General features: G+C 45.4%; 1 protein-coding gene across 6 annotated transcripts in view; it reads right to left on the bottom strand.

Moving 5' to 3' along the window:
• LOC115112995 (caskin-2-like) overlaps positions 1-17,431 on the bottom strand; it is a 102,722-nt gene that overhangs the window by 45,569 nt on the left and 39,722 nt on the right. For 4 of the 6 annotated variants that reach the window (XM_029640148.2, XM_029640149.2, XM_029640151.2 and 1 more), the window contains exons 3-5: positions 3,622-3,673; positions 1,191-1,288; positions 632-777 (exon numbers count right to left, since the gene is read on the bottom strand). In XM_029640148.2, the coding sequence (XP_029496008.2) occupies positions 632-777; positions 1,191-1,288; positions 3,622-3,673 (296 nt within the window). Of the gene's footprint in view, positions 1-631; positions 778-1,190; positions 1,289-3,621; positions 3,674-3,988; positions 5,263-11,263; positions 11,633-17,431 lie in introns of those variants that run through there. The other 2 variants (XM_029640150.2, XM_029640153.2) reach the window with 2 other exon arrangements.

Below are 17,431 nucleotides of genomic sequence, written 5' to 3'. Positions count from 1 at the left end.
TCCTCCAACCAAGACTTTTATAGAAAATTCCTGTAATTTTGCGACCCTATCCATTACAGAGAAATACCTCTGGCTTTGTTAATGTTCCTGCTTTGTCCACACACAATACAATACAATACAATACAATACAATACAATACAATACAATACAATACAATAGCATACCTCAGTAGTCTCCATGACCAGTTTTGCTGCTGCGTGTATGTTTGTGCGTTTCGTGTGTGTGTGCATGTGTGTGGGTGTGTGTTGGTGTGTGTGTGTGTGAACACACCTCTCAGGTAGACTCCCTACTTGTGTATTAAAGACACCCAATACACATATTCCTCCTTCCTCACATTAGTCTCAATATGTCACCCAGGGAACCCACTGCTTGACCTGATCATGTCATGTAGTTACTATAGAGCCCTCTCCTTTCACTCACCCTGACACCTAACGTACACAATCTGTGTCACACTGTCACACCTGAAAACACTATATACACACTGATACTGAGTGAAGGTGTGTGTGGTGAGGCCTCTTACCAGTGTGCAATCCTTCCAAATATTGAACCATGTCTCTGAGTTGATAAGGGTCAATTGTGTGTGCGCGTGCATGTGTCTGTCTGCGTTTGTGTGTTCATTGTGTGTACTCACCACCTGGTAGTGTCCATACTGTGCAGACAGGTGTAGAGGTATCTGTCCGTCTTGTGACGGTGTGTTAACTGATGCTCCAGCTCTTAGTAGCAGCAACACAGAGTCAGCTTTACCCTGCCACGCTGCATAGTGGAGCGGACGCATACCTAGAGAGAGAGACAGAGACAGAGAGAGACAGAAGTAGGGAGGGAGAGAGAGAGAGGTAGGGAGGGAGAGAGAGAGGTAGGGAGGGAGGCAGAGAGGAGATGGAAGAAGAGAGAGAGATAAAAAGAGTAAAAATAGAACAAGAGAAGTTTAGTTAGGAAAAGATAGAGTTGAAAAGAGATAGACAGAGGGGAGTCCAACAAGAATCCCATGAAAGCTCATGAAGGAGCCAAACAATGTAAGGTGTAATCCAGGACTGGCTTTTGTTCTGTTTGCCAAAACAAGTGGCAGAGTAACCACTTTGGAGTGTTTTCGAATCCCAGATTGCCCCTTTAATGACTTGTGCTGTTGTATTACCTGTTAATAACTGTTCATAAGTGTTTATACCCACTTATAAGAGCTTATAACTTCTCACCATTGGTGTCTTTGATGTCCACAGTGGCTTGAGCCTCCAGTAGTAGAGACAGCAGTTCAGTGGTGCCCGTCAGAGCTGCATGGTGTAATGCTGAAAACCTGGGGAAGACAGAGAGGGAAGAGATAGAGATAAAGAGAGGTGGGGGGTAGAGAGAGAGAGAGAGACGGGGAGAGGGACAGAGAGAGAGAGAGAGAGATGGAGCATTAATATTGTTCCATCCACTCTGTTGTTACTACTACAGTAATTGTCTAGAAATATTCTGGAAGCGTGTGCAGCCTCCATACTCCAAACAGACTCTATATTTCCAGTACTGTCCAACAGTGCCTGGTGTAAGGAGTCCTTCCCCTCTTAGGTAGTTGTGGAGGTTTTCCAGGGTGAAATGAGTCTGCCATAGTCTGGACAGAGAGACTATAAATCTACCTGATGACTTTACAGGAGGTGAGCCTTCATCAGAACACACTAGCAGATGATGGCAGGATGGTATGTGTGTGCGTGTGTGTTTGTTTGTGTGTGTGTGTCAGGGGGCAGTATATCCCACGAGGGACAAATTAAATGCATAAATTTGGGCCCTTCATTCCTGGAGAGCAGGGTGTTCTAGACAACAGTCGACTGTTGAATTACTGCCAGCCATGGAACACAGACACCTCCACTGTTCCAGCTCCAACCTTAAACCAAGGACCTGGGTCCAAACATAGCCATCTATACAGGGTACAAACTCTGACCAATGTGCGTCCCAAATGGCAACCTATTCCATATGTGGGCCCTGGTCAAAAGTAGTGCTCTATTCAGGTAATAGGGTGCCATTTAAGATGCCACCCAAGAACCACAACATCCCTATCAATTTAGTATCAAATGTATTTGGTTTTTAGTATTTCAACTCAAGTATGGGAGAGTACTATGAAATGTGCTTGTGCATAGGTATGTGTGTGTGTCAGGGGACTGGGTTCAATGCTGGTTCACTGAATACCTGGAGTATCAAGGACATTAATACAGCACTCACTCAGAGCTGTCCTTCTAAAATACAAGTCATTAGAAGACGCTTTTATGCAAAGCGATTTACAGTCATACATTTTACGTACAGGTGGTCCCGGGAATCAAACCCCACTATTCTGGCATTGCAAGTGCCATGCTCTGCCAACTGAGCTACAGAAGACCACGCACACAAGCTCTGATTATTTCATATCCACTTAAAACACTATATTCTGTGAATCTGTGACAATGGTTGGGAATGGGATCCAGTCATGTAAGGTCTGAGTGTGTAAGGCTGCATCCCAAATGGCATCCTATTCCCCTAGGGGTCCTGGTGAAAAATAGGACCCTACATAGGGAACCATTTAGGATGAAGCCTGAGTGTGTGTATCAGTGTCTGACTGCTGATTTCCAGACTTGAAGGCGTAATGTTTTGACCTGCCGGGTATTTAGTCAGATACACATCCGTCCATCTATCCAACTACGTCTCATCTGTCTGTTTTCACTCCTTTATTTATTTCTTTACAACCTTGTGTATCTCTCACTCCAACTTTCACTTTTACTTGAGTCCTTTTCTGTTAAGGTATCTTTACTTTAACTCAAGTATGACAATTGGGTACTTTTTCCACCACTGGAATACACAAAGGAAAGGTATCCATTTAGACTTTCATTGATACTAAGCTTATCTCTCTCTCTTTCTCCATCCTTCCATCTCTCTCATTGCCTCCTTTACACTTCTCTCTCTCTCTCTCTCTCCCTCTCTCTCTCTCCCCCCTCTGCTGACTGAGTGTTGACTCATGGTGACTGGTCACTGTTAGCTCACCTCTCATTTCTTCCTTTCAGTCCCTCAGCACCACTATCATATATCACATCCCCCTCTCTCTTAAACAAATACACACCCACACACAGTCTGGTCTGTCTGTGTACAGGTGTGACTGGGTGGTGAGTAAATCTACATCGACACAAGATACAGATTAAATAACCGACCACAGGCCACACCAGGTATGTACTTTCAATAGTCACATTAGCGATAATGACCATGTCAATCAAACTAAATGTTATTGAGTGAGTCTTGCTCTACAAACATTGATTGCATTCCTCTGAGCAAAGAAAGTGTTCAGAGAGGAAAAACCACAAGTCCATCTAACTGATTCACGCACCTCAGTAAACAAAGACTAATGCTTGCTAGGCTTGGGCGGTATACCGTATTCTGGGGTATTTTGAAATATACGGCAGGTCATTTTATCCCCAGCTCAGGGTTCCAGCTATACATTTGGTTTGTTAACTTAATAGCTAAGTGGCTAACTAAAAAAAAATCAAGTGGCTAAAAAAGAAAGAAAATAGTGCCCCTTCTGTGCACTGTCGGTAATAATGAATACCCTGGTATGGTACAGGAACGGTATAAAGTTATGAAAATCTGGATACCACCCAACCCTAACGCATGCACACACTAATGTCTTACCCATCTGAGTCCTGATAGTTGATGTTCAGCCTCTTTGTGGAACTCAGCAACTCTGAAAAACAAAAGGAGGGAGGGAGGGAAGGAAGGAAGGAGGGAGGGAGGGAAAAACAACATAAGGACATATTTGTCTTTTCAACAGAATGCCTTAGTGAGCTTCCATCATGGAAAGGTCTCTGCTCACGTTTCTCTTTTTTTGCTTTTTCTTCATCACTCGTTCCTGAAATAAGTCAGAATCATTGGAGGATGCTCCCCAAACTCTTTCTCTCTCTTCGATTTCATATGGTATTATGACAGAAATTTGTCAGCTGACAAATTAAATCTCAGTAAATCCCTTGAAGAATGAAACACACCAATTCAACCTTCTTACTTGGCTTTTAGTCTGGCTCCAGATCTGTTGCTGAAGCAAACTCCTCTCTGGTGTTTTTATCCGCTACAATTGCAAACAAATATAAAGTAAAATCAAAAATTATTGGTGCCCTTGATAAAGATGAGCAAAAAAGACTGTATGAAATAAATAATACAAATACTGAGCTATAATGTATATTGTATGCACATAAAATGTGGATTATACAGTGACCTCCAAAAGTATAGGGACAGTGACACATTTGTATTTGAAATTATACAATGACTATGAGGTTAAAGTGCAGACTGTCAGCTTTAATCTGAGGCTATTTTCATCCATTACAGCACTTTTTGTACATAGTCCCCCCATTTTAGGGTACCAGAATTATTGGGACAAATTCACATACAGAATGTGTATTAAAGTAGTCAAAAGTTTAGTATTTGGTCCCATATTCCTAGCACGCAAGCTTGAATGCATTTGGATGCATTTGCATATATGTGCCCAGTAGAAATGAATGGTAAATCATGTACCGTAGTGTCATTTTGGAGTCACTTTTATTGTAAATAAGAATAGCATGTTTCTAAACACTCCTACATTAATGTGGATGCTACCATGATTATGGATAGTCCTGAATGACTCGTAAATAATGATGAGTGAGAAAGTTAAAGATGCCATTTTAATGTAATGGTGAGAGGTTAGCATGTCTTGGCGGTACACTATTTGTGCGTCTGTAACTTTCTTATTCAAGAAGAATGCATATGCTGAGCGTACAAAACATTAAGAATACCTTCCTAATATTGAGTCACACACCCCTTTTGCACTCTGAACAGCCTCAATTCGTTGGGCCTTGGACTCTGCAAGGTGTTAAAAACGTTCCACAGGGATGTTGGCCCATGTTGACTCCAATGCTTCCAACAGTTGTGTCCAAATGGGTTGTCATTTGGGTGGTGGACCATTCTTGATAGACATGGGAAACTGTTGAGCGTGGGGGTGGGGCGGCTACGAAGCTGACATATGGAATTGTGGACCCTGCTACTTCCGAGTTGGAGCGAGCAGTCGCATCCGCACTTCGGTCTGCACTTCGGTCTGCAGGTAGTATAACTTTTCATTACATTTCATTACATTTCATTATAGTACAACGGTTTGATTTGTCTAATCTTAGCAATTTCTTCTTAGCTAGCTACATAGCCGTCTTTGTATCAAAGATAATTGCGTAATTATCGTATTTCGTCGTCCTAACGTATCTGCCCAGCAGCTAGCCAGCTAGCTAACGCCCACCGTCTACATAGCTAGCTACATAGCCGTCTCTGTATCAAAGATAATTGTGTAGATAATTGTGTAGTCTAGAGCGATTTTCTAGGTTACCTAGCCAGCTATTGTCGTTCTTTTAACGCAACGTAACGTAATCAACACTGCTAGCTAGCTAGCCAGCTAGCCCCTGAATCAACAACGCAGCCAGCTATTTGTTGTCCTTAACGTAGGAGACACTGCTAGCTAGCTAACAGCTAGCCAACGTCTACTGATTAGAACTCAACAACCCGGTCGCATTCTGCCTCGCTCCACAGGTAGTATCACATTTTCATTTCATTTCATTACAGTACAACGGTTTGATTGGTTTGATCGTAGCTAGCTACATAGCTAGCTACATAGCCGTCTCTGTATCAAAGATAATTGTGTAGTCTAGAGCGATTTTCTAGGTTACCTAGCCAGCTATTGTCGTTCTTTTAACGCAACGTAACGTAATCAACAACGCAGCCACTGCCAGCTAGCCTACAAAGTCAACAATGCAGCCACTGCCACCTAGCCTACTTCAGCAGTACTGTATCATTTTTAATCATTTTAGTCAATAAGATTCTTGCTACGTAAGCTCAACTTTCTGAACATTCGAGACGTGTAGTCCACTTGTCATTCCAATCTCCTTTGCATTAGCGTAGCCTCTTCTGTAGCCTGTCAACTATGTGTCTGTATATCCCTGTTCTCTCCTCTCTGCACAGACCATACAAACGCTCCACACCGCGTGGCCGCGGCCACCCTAATCTGGTGGTCCCAGCGCGCACGACCCACGTGGAGTTCCAGGTCTCCGGTAGCCTCTGGAACTGCCGATCTGCGGCCAACAAGGCAGAGTTCATCTCAGCCTATGCCTCCCTCCAGTCCCTCGACTTCTTGGCACTGACGGAAACATGGATCACCACAGATAACACTGCTACTCCTACTGCTCTCTCTTCGTCCGCCCACGTGTTCTCGCACACCCCGAGAGCTTCTGGTCAGCGGGGTGGTGGCACCGGGATCCTCATCTCTCCCAAGTGGTCATTCTCTCTTTCTCCCCTTACCCATCTGTCTATCGCCTCCTTTGAATTCCATGCTGTCACAGTTACCAGCCCTTTCAAGCTTAACATCCTTATCATTTATCGCCCTCCAGGTTCCCTCGGAGAGTTCATCAATGAGCTTGATGCCTTGATAAGCTCCTTTCCTGAGGACGGCTCACCTCTCACAGTTCTGGGCGACTTTAACCTCCCCACGTCTACCTTTGACTCATTCCTCTCTGCCTCCTTCTTTCCACTCCTCTCCTCTTTTGACCTCTCCCTCTCACCTTCCCCCTACTCACAAGGCAGGCAATACGCTCGACCTCATCTTTACTAGATGCTGTTCTTCCACTAACCTCATTGCAACTCCCCTCCAAGTCTCCGACCACTACCTTGTATCCTTTTCCCTCTCGCTCTCATCCAACACTTCCCACACTGCCCCTACTCGGATGGTATCGCGCCGTCCCAACCTTCGCTCTCTCTCCCCGCTACTCTCTCCTCTTCCATCCTATCATCTCTTCCCTCTGCTCAAACCTATCTCCTGATTCTGCCTCCTCAACCCTCCTCTCTCCCTTTCTGCATCCTTTGACTCTCTATGTCCCCTATCCTCCAGGCCGGCTCGGTCCTCCCCTCCCGCTCCGTGGCTCGACGACTCATTGCGAGCTCACAGAACAGGGCTCCGGGCAGCCGAGCGGAAATGGAGGAAAACTCGCCTCCCTGCGGACCTGGCATCCTTTCACTCCCTCCTCTCTACATTTTCATCTTCTGTCTCTGCTGCTAAAGCCACTTTCTACCACTCTAAATTCCAAGCATCTGCCTCTAACCCTAGGAAGCTCTTTGCCACCTTCTCCTCCCTCCTGAATCCTCCTCCCCCCTCCTCCCTCTGCAGATGACTTCGTCAACCATTTTGAAAAGAAGGTCGACGACATCCGATCCTCGTTTGCTAAGTCAAACGACACCGCTGGTTCTGCTCACACTGCCCTACCCTGTGCTCTGACCTCTTTCTCCCTCTCTCTCCAGATGAAATCTCGCGTCTTGTGACGGCCGGCCGCCCAACAACCTGCCCGCTTGACCCTATCCCCTCCTCTCTTCTCCAGACCATTTCCGGAGACCTTCTCCCTTACCTCACCTCGCTCATCAACTCATCCCTGACCGCTGGCTACGTCCCTTCCGTCTTCAAGAGAGCGAGAGTTGCACCCCTTCTGAAAAAACCTACACTCGATCCCTCCGATGTCAACAACTACAGACCAGTATCCCTTCTTTCTTTTCTCTCCAAAACTCTTGAACGTGCCATCCTTGGCCAGCTCTCCCGCTATCTCTCTCAGAATGACCTTCTTGATCCAAATCAGTCAGGTTTCAAGACTAGTCATTCAACTGAGACTGCTCTTCTCTGTATCACGGAGGCGCTCCGCACTGCTAAAGCTAACTCTCTCTCCTCTGCTCTCATCCTTCTAGACCTATCGGCTGCCTTCGATACTGTGAACCATCAGATCCTCCTCTCCACCCTCTCCGAGTTGGGCATCTCCGGCGCGGCCCACGCTTGGATTGCGTCCTACCTGACAGGTCGCTCCTACCAGGTGGCGTGGCGAGAATCCGTCTCCTCACCACGTGCTCTCACCACTGGTGTCCCCCAGGGCTCTGTTCTAGGCCCTCTCCTATTCTCGCTATACACCAAGTCACTTGGCTCTGTCATAACCTCACATGGTCTCTCCTATCATTGCTATGCAGACGACACACAATTAATCTTCTCCTTTCCCCCTTCTGATGACCAGGTGGCGAATCGCATCTCTGCATGTCTGGCAGACATATCAGTGTGGATGACGGATCACCACCTCAAGCTGAACCTCGGCAAGACGGAGCTGCTCTTCCTCCCGGGGAAGGACTGCCCGTTCCATGATCTCGCCATCACGGTTGACAACTCCATCGTGTCCTCCTCCCAGAGCGCTAAGAACCTTGGCGTGATCCTGGACAACACCCTGTCGTTCTCAACTAACATCAAGGCGGTGGCCCGTTCCTGTAGGTTCATGCTCTACAACATCCGCAGAGTACGACCCTGCCTCACACAGGAAGCGGCGCAGGTCCTAATCCAGGCACTTGTCATCTCCCGTCTGGATTACTGCAACTCGCTGTTGGCTGGGCTCCCTGCCTGTGCCATTAAACCCCTACAACTCATCCAGAACGCCGCAGCCCGTCTGGTGTTCAACCTTCCCAAGTTCTCTCACGTCACCCCGCTCCTCCGCTCTCTCCACTGGCTTCCAGTTGAAGCTCGCATCCGCTACAAGACCATGGTGCTTGCCTACGGAGCTGTGAGGGGAACGGCACCTCAGTACCTCCAGGCTCTGATCAGGACCTACACCCAAACAAGGGCACTGCGTTCATCCACCTCTGGCCTGCTCGCCTCCCTACCACTGAGGAAGTACAGTTCCCGCTCAGCCCAGTCAAAACTGTTCGCTGCTCTGGCCCCCCAATGGTGGAACAAACTCCCTCACGACGCCAGGACAGCGGAGTCAATCACCACCTTCCGGAGACACCTGAAACCCCACCTCTTTAAGGAATACCTAGGATAGGATAAAGTAATCCTTCTCACCCCCCGCCCCCCCTTAAAGGATTTAGATGCACTATTGTAAAGTGGCTGCTCCACTGGATGTCATAAGGTGAATGCACCAATTTGTAAGTCGCTCTGGATAAGAGCGTCTGCTAAATGACTTAAATGTAATGTAAATGTAAATGTTTTAAGATGGTCAGACCATGGAACATTTAGCTATTTGATTTGGAATTTTACGACCCCTTTAGGTATCAACAAATATATTTACTACTAAAGCCCATAGAAATGCATTAAATAACACATTCATAAATGGCAAAAAATACAGTGTAACATTTTATCATAAGGAATAAGATTTTGAAGTGTCTGTCCTATATTTAGGAGATAAAAGAAAGCTCAGGAAATATATAGATTTCTTCAGACGAGTCCTGTGACACTTGTGGGGGGTCGTAGAGCATAACAGAGAACAACATTGTGTTTGTGAGTCTCCCCTTCATAATAGTTTGTAGGCCAAACCGATGACCGATTTTCGGGATGATCTGACAAACACCGCTGTAGCTCCACATAGGCAGATGTGGATTGAGCCCATGCAAAAACCTGATTTCTCTAGCTTAAACTGAAGGATTTGTATGGAGATTCTTTTATTATGTTACTGAGATTGACTCACGGGTTCGTCAATAGACTCTTAAGGATTAACCTGTCTCCTCCCCTTCATCTACACTGATTAAAGTGGATTTTACAAGTAACATCAATAAGGGATCATAGCTTTCAACTGGTGAGTCTATGTCATGGAAAGTGCAGGTGTTTTTAATATTTTGTACACTTAGTGTATAGCAGTGGTCACCAACCTTTTCTGAGTCAAGATCACTTTCTGAGTCAAAATGCAAGCTGAGATCTAAACATGACTAAAAAAGTAAGCATGTGCAACATTAACCGATTAAAAACAGTTCTGTATCAATGAGGTTTGTGCAGTAGGCTATAGGCCCAATACATTGTAACTTGGCTATGCATGAATTGCACTGCCAATGTTGTTATTCTCAGACCATTTAGAAATTATATTATATACATGTTCATTAATTGTTTATGGTTCATTGAACAAGCATGGGAAACAGTGCATAAACCCTTTACAATGAAGATCTGTGAAGTTATTTGAATTTTTACGAATTATCTTTAAAAGACAGGGTCCTGAAAAAGGGCTGTTTCTTTTTTTGCTGAGTTTATTACTTGTGAGGCACAGCTGAGTGAGCATAATATTTTTGTATTACATTTTTCCTGGACTAATGGCCTGCATCTGATGGTCAGTCTGTGGGCAGGGAGGGAGCAGTGTTGACGCTGCCTCTAACCAGACTCACCGTCCCTCCTCTCTCCCTCCCTCCGCTGAGAAAAGGGGACACAGTCTTTCAGCTGATGGCGAACTCCAATGTCGCACAGCATTATTTCTGCCTCATGCACCAATTCAAGTAGTTACTTCTATGACCAGAGAATGTGAAATATTTCTCGATATAAAAAAATACAGCTGCTACTAATAATAACGCTAGCTTATCGGAACACTGTGCTCATTCATTGCAGCTGCAGTGCTGGTTGTAGCATGAGTGGAAGTAGGAAGAAAGTGCATTATACGGCTTATAAAAGTGTTAGTGTTGACAGTGCTGAATAACAAATGAAACATGAACTTATCCATAAAAACAGCAGCTCTTTGCTGTATTCATCGAGTCTCTAGTCATGGTTTTAAAAGTATTGAAATCTCACAGTATCACCTTTGCTGTGCGTTTGAGGCTTCTTTTTACCGTCTATGGCTCGAGGAAACTGTGCAAACAGGGTGATCTGAGCTATCTTATTGGCCAGCGTTAGGCCTATAGGTGCTACGACTGCTGAATCAGGTGCACCTACCACCAACAGCATGAAGCGAATAAAATAGGAAAGCGAGGCTTTGTCGTTGTTTTTTTTTACAAAAACGTTTGGTGATCGACTAGAAATCGAGATCGACCGGTTGGTGACCATTGGTGCATAGCCTAGTGGTCTTTGACGTTGTGGGGCTGTTTTGTTCTGGAAAGATTCTGTTTGGAGGAATGGTTTAATATCCCTCCCAATGTGTTCTCCAATCTCATAAAACATTTTAGAAAAAGGCTCAGTGCAGGAGGAGAGTGCCCTAGTATTGAAAACAGGGTTTCCAATCATTGACACCTATCTTGTTGAGAAGTTTTGTTATTGTTATTTTGTTGTTAAACAAAATCTCTTTAGCTGAGAAATTGTATTAGTATAAAATAATATAATGTTAAAAAAAATTGGAGCATATAATATATATATATATATTTATACAGTCTTTTCCCCTCATCTTCATCAAGGATGCCAATAATCTGGGATGTGACTGTACATACGAATAGTCAGAGGAACTGATTGGCTAAAGCCCATACAGATCTTTGACTAGGCTGAGTGTCCGAATAGTTGACTTACCCCAAAAACACATTGCCACTTGCCCCATAGCCTTATCTACAGGTAATGGGTGCAAGTGTCTGGTGAACGACAGTACTTGCCCCATGCCTTCTCCTCTCAGTCTTCCTTTAGCCAATCATTTTAGTCACGTTATCCGTATTCCTCCATTCCAGTCCCACCTTCACTGTCCTACACCCAGTCCTACTTTCTACCCTCCAGCTCCAGTTCCAGGGTCGTTTGCAGGCTCTCCCACCTCATCTAAAGCCTCTCTCTCTCTGGGCATTGACTTCTCTGCTAGACCTGCTCTCAGACCCCAGCTCCAGCCTCACTGAGCCCAAACCCAGCCTTATGTTCGGCAGGGACCATTCTGCCTGGCCCACTGGCCTCTCTCTCTCCCTCACTGGACCGTGCACAAGAATGTGCACACACACACATCACAGTGTGAATCTGTCCCCCAGTAGAGTGGGAGAAGTAGTGAACAGAAGTATAGATTGATTGTCTGAAAAACTCTACTGGCATTGGTTTCAATCATTGGAACAGAGAACTTCTATTCTATTCCATCTGAATACTAACCAAATTCCTCCTCCATATGACTTACTCTGTAAATGTGGATACGGTCTCACCAACTGCTATAACTGCTATAACCAAAGGTTATCATATTTTCTTAACGGCAGTATGAATGAGGTGTGTCATATAAGCCAGCCTTTCATGTATGATGATTTCATGCTTCTACAGCGACAGGATAGTTCAAATGTAGGGCAGTGTTCCACTCACACTTTAACTGGACCAAATCTAAAGGCCAGACAAGACAATGCGTTAGCACACACACACACACACACACACACACACACACACACGCGCATTAGGGATGGGGTCAATTTAGAAGTTGGGGTCAATTCTGAATTGAGTAGCGAAATACTCTATTTCCAATTACATTTTTGAAACATAATTGAATTTGAATTGGCCACCTCACAGGAAGCAGAATTTGAATTTAATTTGAATTAAAGGATGTTGAATTTATTTAAATGAAATTAAAAAGGTGTCACGTTCTGACCGTTATTTCCTTTGTTTTGTCTTTATTTAGTATGGTCAGGGCGTGAGTTGGGGTGGGCAGTCTATGTTTGTTTTTCTATGTTGGTTTAAGTGTTCAGTCTAGTATGGTTCTCAATCAGAGGCAGGTGTCGTTTGTTGTCTCTGATTGAGAATCATACTTAGGTAGCCTGCGTTTCACTGTTGGTTGGTGGGTGTTTGTTTCCATGTGAATGTTTGTCGCCACACGGTACTGTTTCGGTTTTCATCACATCGTTATTGTTTTGTATTTCAGTGTTCAGTTCGTTTTTAATAAATCGTCATGAAGTTGGAGACTTTTATCTCCCTCACCAACTTTAAACATCTGCTATCTGAGCAGCTAACCGATCGCTGCAGCTGTACATAGTCCATCGGTATATAGCCCACCCAATTTACCTACCTCATCCCCATACTGTTTTTATTTTATTTACTTTTCTGCTCTTTTGCACACCAGTATCTCTACCTGCACTTGTTCATCTGATCATTTATCACTCCAGTGTTAATCTGCTAAATTGTAATTATTCACTCCTATGGCCTATTTATTGCCTACCTCTGGCGCTGGTATGAGGAGGCTGGAAGCCCGAGAGGCAGCCCCAAAAATGTATTGAGTGTGATCACACATGGAGTGTGGTGAAGCCAGGTAGGAGACCTGTGCCAACTTCCCGTGCTTACCGGAGAGAGAGAGGGACCGGGCAGGCACCGTGTTATATGGTGGAGCGCACAGTCTCCCCAGTGCGTGCATAGCGCGGTACATTCCAGCTCCTCGTATCGGCCGGGCTAGAGTGAAGCCGGCTTTACGCATCTGGTCTCCAGTGCGTCTCCTCGGGCCGGCGTAAATGGCACCAGCCTTACGCATGGTGTCCCCGGTTCGCCAGCACAGCCCAGTGCGGGCTATTCCACCTCGCCGCACTGGCCTGGCTACCGGGAGCATTCAACCAGGTAAGGTTGGGCAGGCTCGATGCTCAAGAGCTCCAGTGCGCCTGCACGGTCCGGTCTATCCAGTGCCACCTCCACGCACCAGCCCTCTGATGGCAGCCTCTCCATCTTCTGCCTACAGGTTCTCCCGCCTGTCCAGCGCTGCCAGAGTCTCCCGTCTGTCCTGAGCTGCTAGAGTCTCCCGTCTGTCCTGAGCTGCTAGAGTCTCCCATCTGTCCTGAGCTGCTAGAGCCGCCCATCTGCCCTGAGCCGTCAGTCAGCCAGGAGCTGCCAGAGCCGTCAGTCAGCCAGGAGCTGCCAGAGCCGTCAGTCAGCCAGGAGCTGCCAGAGCCGTCATTCAGCCAGGAGCTGCCAGAGCCGTCAGTCAGCCAGGAGCTGCCAGAGCCGTCAGTTAGCCAGGAGCTGCCAGAGCCGTCAGCCAGCCAGGAGCTGCCAGAGTCGTCAGCCGGCCAGGAGCTGCCAGAGCCGTCAGCCGGCCAGGAGCTGCCAGAGCCGTCATCCGGCCAGGAGCTGCCAGAGCCGTCAGCCAGCCAGGAGCTGCCAGAGACGCCTGTCATGTCGGCGATGCCGGAATTGCCCTTCACTCCGGAGCTGCCGGAGTCTCCCGCCTGTCCGGCGCTGCCGGAGTCTCCCGTCCATTCGAGACCCGTGGCATGGGTCCCCAGTCCAAGGTCGGCGGCGAGGGTCACCGCTCTAAAGAGGTCACGGAGGCGGGCTACGAGGCGCACTAAAACTATGGTGAAGTGGAGTCCACGTCCCACGCCAGAGCCGCCACCACGGACAGACGCCCACCCAGGCCCTCCCCTATAGGTTCAGGTTTTGCGGCCGGAGTCCGCACCTTTGGGGGCGGGTACTGTCACGTTCTGACCTTTATTTCCTTTGTTTTGTCTTTATTTAGTATGGTCAGGGCGTGAGTTGGGGTGGGCAGTCTGTTTGTTTTTGTGTTGTTAGTTGTCTCTGATTGAGAATTATACTTAGGTAGCCCGGGTTTCACGGTTGGTGGGTGTTTGTTTCTGTGTGAGTGTTTGTCGCCACACGGTACTGTTTCGGTTTTCATTTTCATCACATCGTTTATTGTTTTGTATTTCAGTGTTCAGTTCGTTTTTAATAAATCGTCATGAACACTTACCACGCTGCATCTTGGTCCGATCCTTACTCCTCTTCAGACAAAGAAGAAATCTGCCGTTACAAAAGGCTTATTTATTTAAAACATGCAGTGGTGTAAAGTACTTAAATAAAAATACTTTAAAGTACTTAAGTCGTTTTTGGGAGGTATCTGTACTTTACTAATTATATTTTATATTTTTAACAGTCACCTCTACTGCCTCTGATCTGGCTGACTCATTAAATATAAATGCATCGTGTGCCCCTGACTATCCGTAAATTTAAAAAACAGAAAATTGGTTTAGAGGTCGACCGATTATGATTTTTCAATACCGATACCGATTATTGGAGGACCAGAAAAAGACGGTATCGGCGTTGATATATATATATATATTCGAGGTCGACCGATTATGATTTTTCAACGACGATACCGATACCGATTATTGGAGGACCAAAAAAAGCCGATACCGATATCGGCCATTTTTAACAAATGTATTTGTAATAATGACAATTACAACAATACTGAATGAACACTTATTTTTTTATTTAAATAATAATAATAATATTTTTATTTATTTTTAATTTGACCCCCTTTTCTCCCCAATTTCATGGTATCCAATTGTTAGTAGTTATTATCTTGTCTAATAGCTACAACTCCCGTATGGGCTCGCGAGAGACGAAGGTCGAAAGCCATGCGTCCTCCGAAACACAACCCAACCAAGCCGCACTGCTTCTTAACACAGCGTACATCCAACCCGGAAGCCAGCCGCACCAATGTGTCGGAGGAAACACTGTGCACCTGGCGAACTGGTTAGCGTGCACTGCGCCCGTCCCGCCACAGGAGTCACTAGTGAGCGATGAGACAAGGATATCCCTACCGGCCAAACCCTCCCTAACCCGGACGACGCTAGGCCAATTGTACGTCATCCTATGGACCTCCTGGTCGCGGCCGGCTCGACAGAGCCTGGGATCGAACCCAGCGATGCAGTGCCCTAGACCACTGCGCCACCCGGGAGGCCCCACTTATTTTAGCTTAATATAATACATCAATAAAAATCCATTTAGCCTCAAATAAATAATGAAACGTTCAATTTGATTTAAATAATGCAAAAACAAAGTGTTGGAGAAGAAAGTAAAAGTGAAATATGTGCCATGTAAAAAAGCTAACGTTTAAGTTCCTTGCTCAGAATATGAGAACATATGAAAGCTGGTGGTTCCTTTTAACATGAGACTTCAATATTCCAAGGTAAGAGGTTTTAGGTTGTAGTTAATATAGTATTTTTAGGACTATTTCTCTATATACCATTTGTATTCCATATACGTTTGACTATTGGATGTTCTTATAGGCCCTTTAGTATTGCCAGTGTAACAGTATAGCTTCCGTCCCTCTCCTCGCTCCTACCTGGGCTCGAACCAGGAACACATTGACAACAGCCACCCTCGAAGCAGCGTTACCCTTGCAGATCAAGGGGAACAACTACTCCAAGTCTCAGAGCGAGTGACGTTTGAAACGCTATTAGTGCGCAACTAGCTAGCCATTTCACATCGGTTACACCAGCCTAATCTCGGGAGTTGATAGGCTTAAAGCATTGTGAAGAGCTGCTGGCAAAACGCATGAAAGTGCTGTTTGAATGAATGCTTACAAGTCTGTTGCTGCCTACCACCGCTCAGTCAGACTGCTCTATCAAATCATAGACTTAATTATAATATAATAACACACAGAAATACGAGACAGTCCTTTTTCCGCGAATACGCACCGCATCGATTATATGAAAAGCAGGACACGCTAGACAAACTAGTAATATCATCAACCATGTGTTGTTAACTAGTGATTAAGATTGATTGATTGTTTTTTATAAGATAAGTTTAATGCTAGCTAGCAACTTACCTTGGCTTCTTACTGCATTCACGTAACAGGTAGGCTCCTCGTGGAGTGCAATGTAATCAGGTGGTTAGAGCGTTGGACTAGTAAGGTTGCAAGATTAAATCCCGGAGCTGACAAGGTAAAAATCTGTCGTTCTGCCCCAGAACAAGACAGTTAACACACTGTTCCTAGGCCGCCATTGAAAATAAGATTTTATATATATATATATATACACAGTTGAAGTCGGACGTTTACATACACCTTAGCCAAATACATTTAAACTCAGTTTTTCACAATTCCTGGCATTTAATCCAAGTAAAAATTCCCTGTTTTAGGTCAGTTAATATCACCACTTTATTTTAAGAATGTGAAATGTCAGAATAATAGTAGAGAGAATGACTTATTTCAGTTTTTATTTCTTTCATCACATTCCCAGTGGGTCAGAAGTTTACATACACTCAAGTAGTATTTGGTAGCATTGCCTTTAAATTGTTTAACTTGGGTCAAATGTTTCGGGTAGCCTTCCACAAGCTTTCCACAATAAGTTGGGCGAATTTTGGCCCATTCCTCCTGACAGAGCTGGTGTCAGGCTTGTAGGCCTCCTTGCTCGCGCAAGATTTTTAAGTTCTGCCCACACATTTTCTATAGGATTGAGGTCAGGGAAGTATGCTTGGAGTCAATGTCCATTTGGAAGACCCATTTGCGACCAATCTTTAACTTCCTGACTGATGTCTTGAGATGTTGCTTCAACATATCCACATCAGTTTCCCACCTCATGATGCCATCTATTTTGTGAAGTGCACCTCCACAACATGATGCCGCCACCCCCGTGCTTCACGGTTGGGATGGTGTTTTTCGGCTTGCAAGCCTCCCCCTTTTCCCTCCAAACATAACAATGGTCATTATGGCCAAACAGTGCTATTTTGTTTCATCGGACCAGAGGACATTTCTCCAAAAAGTACGATCTTTGTCCCCATGTGCAGTTGCAAACCGTAGTCTGGCTTTTTTATGGCGGTTTTGGAGCAGTGGCTTCTTCCTTGCTAAGCGGCCTTTCAGATTATGTCGATATAGGACTTGTTTTACTGTGGATATAGATACTTTTGTACCTGTTTCCTCCAGCATCTTCACAAGGTCCTTTGCTGTTGTTCTGGGATTGATTTGCACATTTCACACCAAAGTACGTTCGTCTCTAGGAGACAGAACACGTCTCCTTCCTG

This window comes from Oncorhynchus nerka, linkage group LG28 (genome assembly GCF_034236695.1).
Source record: "Oncorhynchus nerka isolate Pitt River linkage group LG28, Oner_Uvic_2.0, whole genome shotgun sequence".
In the NCBI taxonomy this organism is placed as follows: domain Eukaryota; kingdom Metazoa; phylum Chordata; class Actinopteri; order Salmoniformes; family Salmonidae; genus Oncorhynchus; species Oncorhynchus nerka.
The sequence above is the reverse complement of the archived record's forward strand: the minus strand, read 5'-3'. Positions and strand labels throughout refer to the sequence as shown.